General features: G+C 25.6%; 1 protein-coding gene across 4 annotated transcripts; it reads right to left on the bottom strand.

The window, feature by feature from the left end:
• Positions 1 to 8,081: 8,081 nt before the first annotated feature.
• LOC108453801 (uncharacterized) lies at positions 8,082 to 11,185 on the bottom strand. Of its 4 annotated transcripts, XM_053028572.1 has the most exons (7): positions 10,808 to 11,185; positions 10,604 to 10,734; positions 10,407 to 10,516; positions 9,982 to 10,039; positions 9,466 to 9,521; positions 8,695 to 8,780; positions 8,082 to 8,462 (listed from the first exon to the last, which is right to left on the bottom strand). In XM_053028572.1, the coding sequence occupies exons 2-7, from the start codon at positions 10,722 to 10,724 to the stop codon at positions 8,387 to 8,389; spliced, it is 507 nt and encodes a 168-aa protein (XP_052884532.1). In that variant the 5' UTR covers positions 10,725 to 10,734; positions 10,808 to 11,185; the 3' UTR covers positions 8,082 to 8,386. The 4 variants fall into 4 exon arrangements, 3 of the variants coding, with proteins under 3 accessions (XP_052884532.1, XP_052884531.1, XP_017607600.1); XM_053028571.1 differs by having other exon boundaries at positions 10,604 to 11,184; XR_001866634.2 differs by lacking the exon at positions 9,466 to 9,521 and having other exon boundaries at positions 9,823 to 10,039; positions 10,604 to 11,185.
• Positions 11,186 to 12,944: the final 1,759 nt, after the last annotated feature.

The following is a 12,944-nucleotide window of genomic DNA, read 5'->3' as shown; positions in this document are numbered from 1 at the left end:
GCTAATGTTATGAATTTTAAGTATTTAAGCTCTAATCTCGTTGTACCTAATTGCGTATATTTGGGTCTCCAATTTTATTATGTGCATTTGTGTAAATGTGAGTTTTAGTTTGGATTTTTTTTATATTTTTCGTTTATTTGTATGTCGTAATTTTTTTATAATTAGTTGGATATATAATTATATTGAATTTATATTTTCTTGTATTTGTAATTATATATTTTTTAAATATAATTAATAAATTTGATTTATCACAATCAAGAAACTGATTTTACTAGAAACAACTGGAAAGCAACTAGCAATGATGTGATGGGATGGAAATATTAAATTGACAATTTACATTTGAAAACATTAATCTAAAACTAAATTAATTTTAGTAATATATAAATTAATATTTGGAAATATTTGGGTAAATATATTAAGTTTGAAATAAGAATTTAGGTAAAAAGATTAGGCTTATTTAAGATATGGTTGGGATTGAACTTTAATATTAAGGCTTTAGCTTTTTTTTTTTAATTTTGTAATATATTATTTTACTTTCATATATTATCTAATTACATAAATATTGAATTTTAAACAAATTTATAATTTTAATTTTTAAACATTAAAAATAAATTAAGTTGTTCATTTTTATTTTAAGTAAAATATATTAAATTAGTAAATTGTGAATAAAAATAGCACAATTTTTTTAAAAATAAAATAAAATATTAATATGGCTAAAAATATTTAAATTAACAATTTAAAAATAGAGAAGGGCAGAGGTAAATTTTGAGACACATATTTTAGTTAGCTTAAATTTTGACAAGTGTAAATAATATTAATTGCGTTACATAGTCGAGTCCTATGAATATTTCTAATTGTTAAATAGGGTAAAACACACTTCCCTCATGTTTAATGTAAAATTAGTTTTTTTTCTTATACAATGCATGAGTTTAACTTGTGTATAAAAATATTTAAAATATAATATATATATATATATATATATATGATGTTTTGAATCTATTACGTGCATAAAGATTATGAAGTATAAATATTAATATTAAACAAATTAAGTATGCAGAAATAAAATTATAAACATAAAATTGAATTATATAAATGTACTTTTATATCTCTAAATCTTACTTTAGTGTGTATATAAATATATATATATATATATAATATGTATGAAGTATATAATATGAGTAATTTAAATAAAACTTGGTATATTTTTATATTTTAGTATGTTAAAATAGATTCTTTTTTAGAGTTGTCATCGTATTAGTATGTCAAATGGGTTGCTTATAAACTGTACCGCATAGACTTTTTTTTTAACCTCATATATTATAGTATATGTATATATATATATATATAGGGTGAGTATTTAATATCTTGGTAGTATATTTTTTGTTCCACAGTAATTTCAAAAATTGATATCTATTTTTTAATATTTTATTATACTTTTATAAAATATTTATTAACCTCTAATTCTACTTATGGAATCTAAAAACTTCAGTGTAACAATTATTTTTCATATATATATATATATATGTATATTTATATATGATACACTTTCCACCTATAGTTTGAAGAAAATCTCATAAACCTGCTTGAGATCTATTTATTATGCAAATTTTAAATAAAAAGTTACTTATATCATTGCTATTATTTATCTATGTAATTTATATTTATTTTATTCATTTTCCATTTTAATTACAAAATAATAAAATTTTATTTACATATTAAATTAGTATAAAATTAAATATATTTGAATTATTTGATAAAATTATATTTAATTTGGTTATATATTAACCTTTGACATAAATTCATTAACTTATTTTTATGTAAATTAGTTAATTTTCATTATTAATTTAAAAATTTTAATGGAAAAAATTTGATTAAAATATTAAATGAAAAATAAAATCATTTGAAAATTAATATTTACTTAAATTAAAACTAAAATTTAAATACTCAACATGTATTTACATAAAAATCTTTCAAAAACAAATTATAATTATAATTAATAATAATTTTTAAAAATAAATTTATAGCTAATGAGACCTTAGTTTAATGAAAATATTAAAGTCCTAATAACTTTTAAATCTTAGGTTTAAATCTCACTTTGTATAAATTGTGTATGGGTTTTCAATGCATATTTATTTTGGTTTATGTCCCACTATAGGTGGGCTCTATATAGATTTATTTTGATTTATGCTTAGATATATTATGGTTATAAGTCGAATCGAACTTTACAATGATCAATTCTAATTATAGTTACATGAATGTACTCTTTATAATTACAATTGTAAATGTACTTGTAATTTTTTAAAAAGAAAAAAAACTTACACATATTAATTGAAAATACAATTATGTTTAGCGTATAATTATATTAGTTAATAATAAAATTTATAATTTAATTTTACAATAATTAATATATTTTTATAAGTAATAAGGTTTTTATTATTTTAAATTGAAAATGATTGAATATAAAACTTAAAGATAAAAAATAAAAAAATAAACTTAAAAGTAAAGCTATCCTTCTATTTAAAATTTATTTAATAAATAAATCTTTAAGGTTTAGTGTATTTATCATCAAAACTTAAAAGGATAAAAGCATTTTCCAAACCATAAGGGATAAATGGATTTTATGGGGTTTCAATAATTTTCTCTTCAAAATATTAAAACTCTTTTATTAAATATTTTCTTTTTAATAATTTAATCGTCATATTTTACACATAAATTAAAAAATTCTAATTGTTTAATATATATTAATGTAAATAATATTTTAAATCAATATAATAAAGATACCAGATCGATTCAAAATTTTACATACATGATAAGTATAAATATATTGATAAATTTAATAATTGAATTATTAAAATATTAAATACATAAATAATACGAAATAATATAAAATTACTTTAATTTTACACTTATGTAAATGAATCCTTCAGCATCTAATTTCTTATATTAAAATCTATGAAAAGATGATATTAAATAAGTAATTAATGTTTTAATTAACCACTTAAAAAATTTGCCAAACATCAGAGGGCATCATCTTAAAGCCAATAATGTTGCTTTCACTTTATAACCACCTTAAAGCCAATCAGTTGTGCCCTCATTCATGGGGAATCATTTTCCTCTTCTCATTTTCTTTTTGGTCCCTTTGAAGAAAATAACCAACTTTATTTATTCGAATTTTGTTATTTTTAGACTTACAAAAACAATTACAATAAATAAGGAATGAGTGTTTGGTACACTGACAGTATATTCTTTTTTATTTTATAAACAACTTTAAAAAAATGACATGTGTCTTTTTTAAAAATATTTTATTATATATTTATAAATACTTATTAATTCCGTAACTCTATTTTGTAAAATCTAAAATTTTAAATAATTTTTTTTAAAAATTGAAAGGATGATAAGTAATCTTTAAAATGGAGAGGAAATCTAAAGAAAATGAATGAAGTTGGTCAAATTTTGGTTAAAGCTGTTTAAAATTGGAAGAACAGAAAAAATTTGGTCGGTGGTGACAGTTTTATTACTAATACAAAATGACGTGATACTTACGTAGTTACAGAATAAAAAAAATATAAAAAAAAATCAAACCCACGTTTAAATCATTAAAATAAATTTGAGAAATTTTAAAGGTTGTAAATTAAGTTATTTATTTAAAATATTTAAAAATTATTGAAAAGACATAAATTTTTATTTTTAAAATTAAAATTTTAATTATTTTCTAACTAAGTTAGTATCGAGTTAAATTTTACACTTACGAACTAAAATATGGTATTAATATCGAAAGCTTATATAATTATGGATTGAGAATGAAAAGCAAAAAACTTGTACATGAATCAAGCTTTATAAATACTTCCAAAATCAACTTATCATAACCCTATTTTTGTTGGTACATAAAGATAATGTTAAGGAAAGCTAAACCCACAAGCATCATGTTGTAGAAAAGGGAGGAAATCCTCTGGTGGAGCTTCAAGAAGGACCAAACCTACGTCGGTCACTTGTGCCAAATTCATTTAATGGTCTGCAAATTCACAATGAAAGCCAGACACTCTTCAATCAAGGTGCTGAACGGATAACAGTCTTCAGGTGGTTTGATCAAGACGTTTACCATCAACATTGCATCTTGGAATACCCAGACTTTCGCTAATTGTCTCAACAATCGATTTTAATTCATGAATTGATCACATAATGAAACTTTAACTTTTTAATGGGAAAAGTTAATTTTCTCTATGGGTAAAGAAATCAAAAGTAAAACTCAAGTTCCCACAAAAAATAGATTTTAATTTGGGAATCTCATTATATTTCGATATAATAACTACACTCAATGATGATGTTAGTCGCCGGTTGAGTCTTATCTCGATTGCTACAGACATTGTTGTCAGGGCAAGAGAACGTAGGTTCGAATGTGCTGAAGTGCATTATCCTCCTATTTAAGTATTAGAGATTGGGGTTATGGATATCTAGGCATTATGTCAAAAAGATCAAATATGATCGGAACATATTGTTTTTAAAAAAAAAAGCTTAACTCATGGACTCTATATATAAAGAAAAAATCACAAGAGTTCTACTAGAACAAAAAAATCAAAATAATAATATATACTGGGCTTACAAGTCTTCTTTCATGTATTAGGTACAATTATATGTATTATTTAATCTTTAAGCCAACTCATATAATTTATCCAACCCAATAATCAATTTTTATTTCCAAAATATTAATTAATTTTGTAAATTTAATTATTTCCTCAACTCAATTCTAATTCCATTAAACTCATCATGACAACTTTACTATACTAAGATCCGAGTAAATAAATTTAATTGTATTATTCAAGAAAACTACAATGACAATTTAATTTAGTTTTTCTACTTTGAATTGAATTATTTAATTACAATCAATTAAATAATAGTTCAAATAAATTAAATTAATTCCTAAGTTATCTCTTGCTCCCCGTGAGAAACTACGTTCATTGTGAATAGCAATACTTGCAATCTATTTCTCTTTTTGTTGTTTTCATTGATTCAACATATCGATTCTATTTGCACTCCGAATATGGTTGTGTTGAGCTAGTGGAGGAATCAATTGGACATATATAATCACGGTTCAAATAATTTGTAATTCTTCATCTATTGGTTACAACATTATTTTGTCATGTAGTTTGTAACATCCCTAACACCCCTTAAGTCGGCAATAGTGTTATTTGGAGATTGCGTGTGTTAGAATTTTCAAAGCAAATAAAATAGGAATTATCAGTGTTAGTAGAAAATGTAGTTGGGAAGCGGAGAGAATTGAAAAGACTAATATAATGAAATATATTAATATAGGGTATACGTTAAATCGTACAAAGCGCGAAAAATGTTGGGAAAAATTGTGAAAATTTAAAGTATAAATGATTAAATTGAATTAAAGGGAAAAAAAGAAATGATTAGAAGTGTAATTATATCAAGAGAGTGTTATGAAACAAAGATGGAATTATAGAGAATGATAAGGGGCAAAATGGTCTTTTTCTTAAATAGATAATTATGATGAAAACCTTATAATTGTTGGTGAAATTAGATCCTTTGGATGGTGTTGGAAGTTGAGAATGAATAATATCCAGATAAAAATGATGATGCTTATAATAATAAACTATAATTATAATATTTTATTCAAATAAATCTAATAGCTTTTTATTAAGAATAGTGTAGAAATCTCATCATTTTTCTTCCATTCTCACATTACCTTCATTCATGTTTGAAGCAAACTTTGCTTTTATTCTAAACTATTCCTTTCTACCATTTTCAACCATTCCAAGCTTGATTTCTTCAATTTCTTCTATGTAAGATAGGTAAGAAAAAGTACATCAAGAATTTTTACTATACCTAATAAAATATAAGTATAAAATTATGTTAGATTAGTTATATTAATATTTGTGTGATTAATTTATTTATGAATTTGTTAATATTTAATATGAAATTAATTAGATAAAAGTGTTGATATCAATTGAATTTCCATTACAAAGTGATTTGAGTAGTGTATTGAAACTATGGAAAAGGGATTAAATTGTAAAATGTACAAATTTGATATGTGAATTAGATATCATGTTTGAGTACTTAAATGAAGTGATATATGATAGTTTATTAAATATAAAGTGATCTTGAAGTGTTATAAAAGTGGTAAGGAATTTCATGATGATGAAGACTTATAAAGAACATAAAAAGTTTATAAGTGGCAGAGACAATGAGATCTCAGTATCCCTACCTCTTTTCAAGTAAATTTTAAGGACGAAATTTCTTAAGAGGGAGAATTGTAACGACCTAATTTTTAATGGTGTTGAATAATGCGATTTCGAAACCTCATTTTCGTAAACCGAGTTCGTAAAAATAAAATAGTAATATTTACAGAGTTATTATGAAAATATAATAAAGATTTGTAATAGGCCCAATTCGCTCGTCCCATTATAAACCAAAAATAATAAATATAAAAAAAAAGAAAATAAATGGCCCAAAATTAGTCAAAGTCCAATTTTTTTTTTACAAATAATAAAATAACCCAATTAACCCAAATAAATCCTCAAACCCAATAAAAATATAAAACCCAATTAGCCCAAATAACCCATTACCCCAAGCCCAAAACACTAAGGATTTTTTCTGCAGAAACCCTAGAAGTTTCAAACCACCATGACCTCTAGTCGATTCTTCCACTCGTGCCATGCTCCACGAACGACTCCTCCACGCCATACACACCTGCAACAGAAAATAACCACAAGTAATGGACAGCAAATGACAGTGATGAAATTTGTATTTTTATTTTATTTATTTATTTTTGTTTTTCGGCTATAAAACCGAGAAAAAACGGCGTAAATGGTTTTTTTTTCTTTTTTCTTCTTGTCACAAAGAGAATAGCAGAGAAATATATGCAGATACTAAAAATCCATTCGAAATTAGCTTTAAGGTGATTTTAGATTGTATTCTTCTTTGATTTTCATTTCTGTTTCGTCATTCTTTATCTATTGCATGAAAATAAATTTATAAGAAAGAAAAGAAAGAAAGAAGACTTATCTGTTGCTGAAGGAGGCTTTGAACTCCTTGTTTGCTTCGTCGAAACTGAAATCAAGGCGAAGATTTTGAAGCCTATGAGTAAGGCTTTCAGATTTGTGGTCGAACGGGACTAAACTTGGCCCTTGTTTCATGGCCGTTAGCTGAATAAGGAGGCAAAGCAGCAGTGGAAAGGTCTCTTAGGTTCGGCCAAGTAAATAGGGAATAGGTTTTAGGGTTTTTCTTTTTTTATTTTAATTGGCATTTAAATGGCTGCATATTGAATTTTAGGCCACGTTTGGTTCAGTGTAATGGAATAGAACTGTAATGGAATAGAGTTGCAATAGAATAGAACTGTAATAGCAATTCAATTGTTTGGTTGAATGGAATGGAATAGAACTGTAATAATATTCTTGTGTTTGGTTGAATGGAATAAAGTTGTAATAGCATAAGAAAAGAAGCTAAAATGACCAGAGTACCCTTAGAAGAAATTTTGTTAATAGGATGATTATTGTTATTAAATTTAATAGGATTATTATTAGATATAATTTAATAAAATAATAATACATAATTTAACCCTATTTTAATAAATTTATTATTAATTATAATTTAACAATAATAATATATAATTTAATAATATTCTTAATATAGCAATTATTAAAATATAAATTAATAAAATAATATATAATATTACAAAAATAATATACAACCTACTTTATTATTTTTAAAATATAATGCATATTTAATGTGTTAAAATATTATTAGCAAAACAAATAATTTAGCATATATATCATAATCTCTATGTTACTTAAAGAATAATTAGAAAGAATAATTTAAAGAATATATTGTCTCAAATATTTTTACTCATAGACAGATATTGATATTGATATACAGCAAAAGAACTAATGAAATTGTTATATTGTGTATATATATTTTAACATATTTTCGTTAATTTATTTATACTGCTAGACGTGTATAATATAAAAATTTCATGTAAAATGAACAATATAGATTTAAATTTGTAATCACAAACTCTCATGCAACTTCATTTTTACATGTGCCAAACTTCACAAAGAACATTGATTGAAAGTATCTATTCACAAAGAATAGCATTAAGGTTCCTTTAAAATATTGACCAAGAGTATTCTATAGAATCAAATATGATAATACAAGACTATTTTAATCTAATATATATTAATAAAAACTTATTAAACATATAAAGCTTCCCTGCATCAATGACTGAATGTATTTTAGAAGTTGGAAAATACAAAGCAAGAATACCAATAGACTGAATATACTTGAATAACATGCAACCATTGGCTCCTCTTCTTGAAAATTTGTAAAGCTTTTGCAGTTGCAATCAATGGAAACTCAGTATCCTAAGCTACCCATTTGTTAAATCCAATAAATTAGTTACAGCAATTGGAAAAGGACCAACGATGGCTACTGCATACACTTCCCTATAAAAGAAAATAGTAATAATAACAACTCAAGGTCAGGGTCAATACAAGCCAACATAATAACATACAATAGTGAATCAAGGCAGAAAAGTAGTCACTTGAATATCTTTCAAGTAGCCTCTAAAATGAGATAAGATACAAATCAAAAAAAGAAAAGAAAAGAAAAGAAAAGAACATATATAATGAGAAACCAAAAAGTGTTTGAATTCAATCATGGCAGAACAATATTCACCTTGGCATCTTTCCCCTAATCCGTAATGTAAGATATAACATAAATGTGAATGAAACATAGAATGTTGAATCAATGGTGAAATACATCTGCATTGTTCATTAGATAAACAAAGGCATTAGAATTCAATCATGGCAGAGCGATATTCATTTCGGCATCTTCCCCCCAAACCGTAACATAAGATATAGATACAAGTTGGCTAAAAGAGTGTCCAAATAGTAAAAGATGCGAGACAAGTTAAGTACGGCCATTGCAAACCAATCTGTTACTGCATCAACAGAGAGCTCTCCCTCAAACCCATACAATAGTGTCAATTTAATATATCAGCAGTACAGAAAAAAAATTGTAACAAGTACAGAAGACATTTAATTACAGTAATTGGAGATATAGAAAAATGTATAATGTAAACATAAAAACAAAGATATTACTTTTCACTATATAAAAAAACCAGTGCTTCATGTATTTTACTTATCCTTTATTAGTATTTATCCTTTTTCTCTTTTGAATTCAAACCTCAAATGTATCTTACCGGATAAGACAGTCTGAAGTTTTACAACCACTGAAGGAAGACTTATATACATTATTATTAAGTTAAACTGAAGGTAGAAGTGCTTGGTCATGCTGAAGTTAAAGTTTCAAAAGGATAAATGAAAAAACAGCAGTTTCCAGTTGTGAGTGGTATAGCATCTATTTGGGGGGAGAAGAAAGTATGCCGAAGAAAACTTAGCTAGTTCATACAGAAAGAAACATAAATTGCTTCCATTGAGAGAATACAATATGAATTCCTCCATCATTTGGCTGCTTCATGGCACCAACATTTCGCTCAATAACTGGCATAATTGGCAGCACAATAGTGGGGATTATATCATCTTCATCACAAAACCATGACTTTATCATTCCAGATTGCTAGGTGTAAGGCATACACACTGCTGATATTAATGCAACTGACAACTTTAATATAAATAAGTTCAGTCTTCATCGAAGAAAATCAAGCGAAGTTATGTTCATCTAACAATTTCTACCAATCAGGGAACTCCCTCTATATTCCAGTAAACTGTCTTAAAAATTAACACTAAAAATAGTAATAGGGAGCAAAATTATATTTTAGCAGGTTATAAGAGTACCACTAACCATTCCTAAAGAAGAACCGGCCCACTAGTTTTCTCTCAGAAAGGTAGGCCGAAACTTGAACCTCACCATGTCATAGATAACTAAGAACTGTCACATCTACATTGTAATGAGCAAATAAATATTCTTACTAGATCCCAAACTTTCAGCAAAAGAGCATACCAATTCTTTTCCACGAATTAGCAAAATGAACAGATTGACTGCTGCCAGATGAATACACCTAGATGTAAATACCATTAGAATTTATTATGATTTAGTAAATCATTATGGGGGGTTGAACCGCAGATAATCCATGATAAAATTGCATAAGCACTAACTGGTAATAATAAATCTAAAATCCATAACCAAAAGCAAACAGAACATGCATATTCACCAGTGTAAAGGCTCCACAAGAATTCAAGCTAAATGAGTAGTGTGTTAATTCACAACTGTAAAATCTACTGCATATCTGCTCATATAATCCACAACTGATACAAGACTTGAGTTTAGAAATTCAATTGAGAGAACTTTACTCATTCAATTTGCACCTCTACATGCATGTATTTCCTCATGAGTCGAATAATAGATGAGGTGAATTTGGCAAATACCTGGCATTCCTTGTGTGGCTTGGCTTTTGAAATAACCCTAAAAATAATAATTTTCTTAAGATTTGGGCATCGTTTTAGCAGCTCATCTACCCTCCTCCCTTTTCCTTCTCCTGAAAAATACGAAAAGGTATACATATACAAACAAATATCCGGTAAGGGAAAATATGTGCAGAATCGATTAGCTTCAGGTACTGTACCTGAAGGAGAATCAAATTGGATGACTTGATTCAATTTGTCTATGATTTTAGCCGAATCTTTGAGAGGAGGAGTTGACTCGAATAATGAATCGATCTCCTCGTGAACAGTTGCAGAATCCATTTCAATTCCCCTTGGACAAATCATCAGAAACAAAAAAAAAATCAATCAAAATGCAAAACAAACCCTAGTTGAATTGAACTTACAACAAAATCCAGTTGATTTGGCCTTCAAGTTGATCCGCTTCCTTTTAGATTGATTTGAACTTGAGATTGTCGAATGACCAAAAGAAAACAAAAGTTGAAATCGTTAGAGAAAATTTAATCTAAGAAAGGGTATTTTTGGAGGAGAAAAAAAGGGTCATTCGATGGAGAGGTTGGAATAGCCATTCGGCACCTCCTCCCCGGAATGGCTATTCGGCGATTTTTAGAATGAACCTGTAATCTCCATTCGACATTTTGAGCATTCAGCCAACCAAACGACTGTTTTCCTTTAAAGTTTTGAACCGTGTCGTAATGGAATAGCAATTCCATTTAACCAAACATAGTGTTAGTTTTTTAGAATTGATTGTATGCAGAATTCAAAACGGTGACATAAGCTGGATCCACGCTTTGGTGCTTCAGATGGTTAATTTGCGCATATAGTCCTTTTCTTTCGCATTGACTTTTTAATTAGTCCTTATTCACATTTTATTTGTTTTAAATTTCTCCTTAGAATTTGCGCGGCATTTCAGTTTAGCCCGAATTTAAACATTGTGCTTTGAGACTCGGTATATTTCCAATTTCGATCCCTGCATATTCTCGCACATTGCATTTTAGTTCTTTTTTTGATTTCAATTGTTTAATTTATTAATTATCCCTTTCATTTTAACTTTATTTTAATTGAGTTTCTTTATTTCTATGTAATTCATCATTTTTTTAAAAAAATCCACTTAGTATTCATTTTTAATTCTTATTTATTTATTTTTTAGCTACTTTGATAATTTTATTTTGTTTTTAAAATCATTATTGTAAAGTTTTTATATCATATCACTTAACATTTTGTATAATATTTTTCTTAATGTTTTTTATATTATTATATATATATATATATGATTCATGATAGAATGCTATGTATATTATTAATTTTATATTACTTTATACATGTGATTTCTTTTAAACTTACCCTTATATTTTGTTATATATATTTTTTATTATTTGAAGGAAAAATCCATATATTTTATGTATCATTTAAACGATTATTATTCACATAATTGGTACATATATTTGATCATATTATTTTAAATATATATATATTTTTTTAAAAAAGGAAAACCATTTGTATATGTAATAATGTTGTTAAAATATATTACATTATATAGCTTATGATAAAGTTAATTCAATCTTATAGTTTATATTTTAATTCCATGATATTTTATATAATTTCTACTTGTATTTCTTTCCAAATTTATTATATGCATAATTTATTCTTTAAAATATATATATATATATATATATATTATTTCTCTGTTAGTTAAGATTTTTCATGTACATATAATTTTATTATATATTGATCTGTTCATCTTTCATGTATATTGTTCATTCCTTATTTTTATTGTATCTTCATTATATATTGTTTACATCGATTTTTTTTATTATTGTATGTATATTATCACCTTTAAATAGATATGTATTGTTTTTAAAATATTTTTGTATGATATTTGCTTCAATTTCTTCTTTCACAATATTTTTATTTTAATATCCATTTACATATTTTTAAGTTTATTTTATATATGTAAACCATTGTCAAACCCTAGCATGCATTATTTATTTGTAAGTTTTTCATATAGTTTTTAAATTGTTGTGTATTATATTAGCTCTTAGTGTCCATATTGCTCTGTATATTATGTGTTGTGTTTTATTTTTCATGTTATTTTATATATTATTATTGTATATTGTCAATCAATCTTTTGTACTATTACTTCAATTTCTGTTCATCTATGTTCAAAACTTGTTATATTTTATTCTAATTTATTTTTTGGATGTGAGCTCATTGCCATTGTGTGTATGTTAATTTGTTCTTTTTTGTCCACTTGTATAATATTTCATATATGTATATTGATTCATGTTTGTAACTTTGATTTTTTTTATATTATTGCACTGTGGTTCAAGTTTCAATGTTTTGATTGATAATAGTCGTTTTTTTTATTTTCAAGTCAAATAAAAGCATTTTGAGCAAATTCTTAATTTTCTTTATCATTCAAAAATTCTGAAATAAGGCCATATCCAATATTTGGGGAGTTCGGAAAATCGTGCTCAATCGTACTGGGTATGATTTTTCCGATGAACTAAATATTTGGATAAA

Source organism: Gossypium arboreum, chromosome 5 (assembly GCF_025698485.1).
Source record: "Gossypium arboreum isolate Shixiya-1 chromosome 5, ASM2569848v2, whole genome shotgun sequence".
Classification (NCBI taxonomy): domain Eukaryota; kingdom Viridiplantae; phylum Streptophyta; class Magnoliopsida; order Malvales; family Malvaceae; genus Gossypium; species Gossypium arboreum.
Note: the sequence above shows the minus strand (reverse complement) of the source record. Positions and strands in the feature narration are given on the sequence as shown.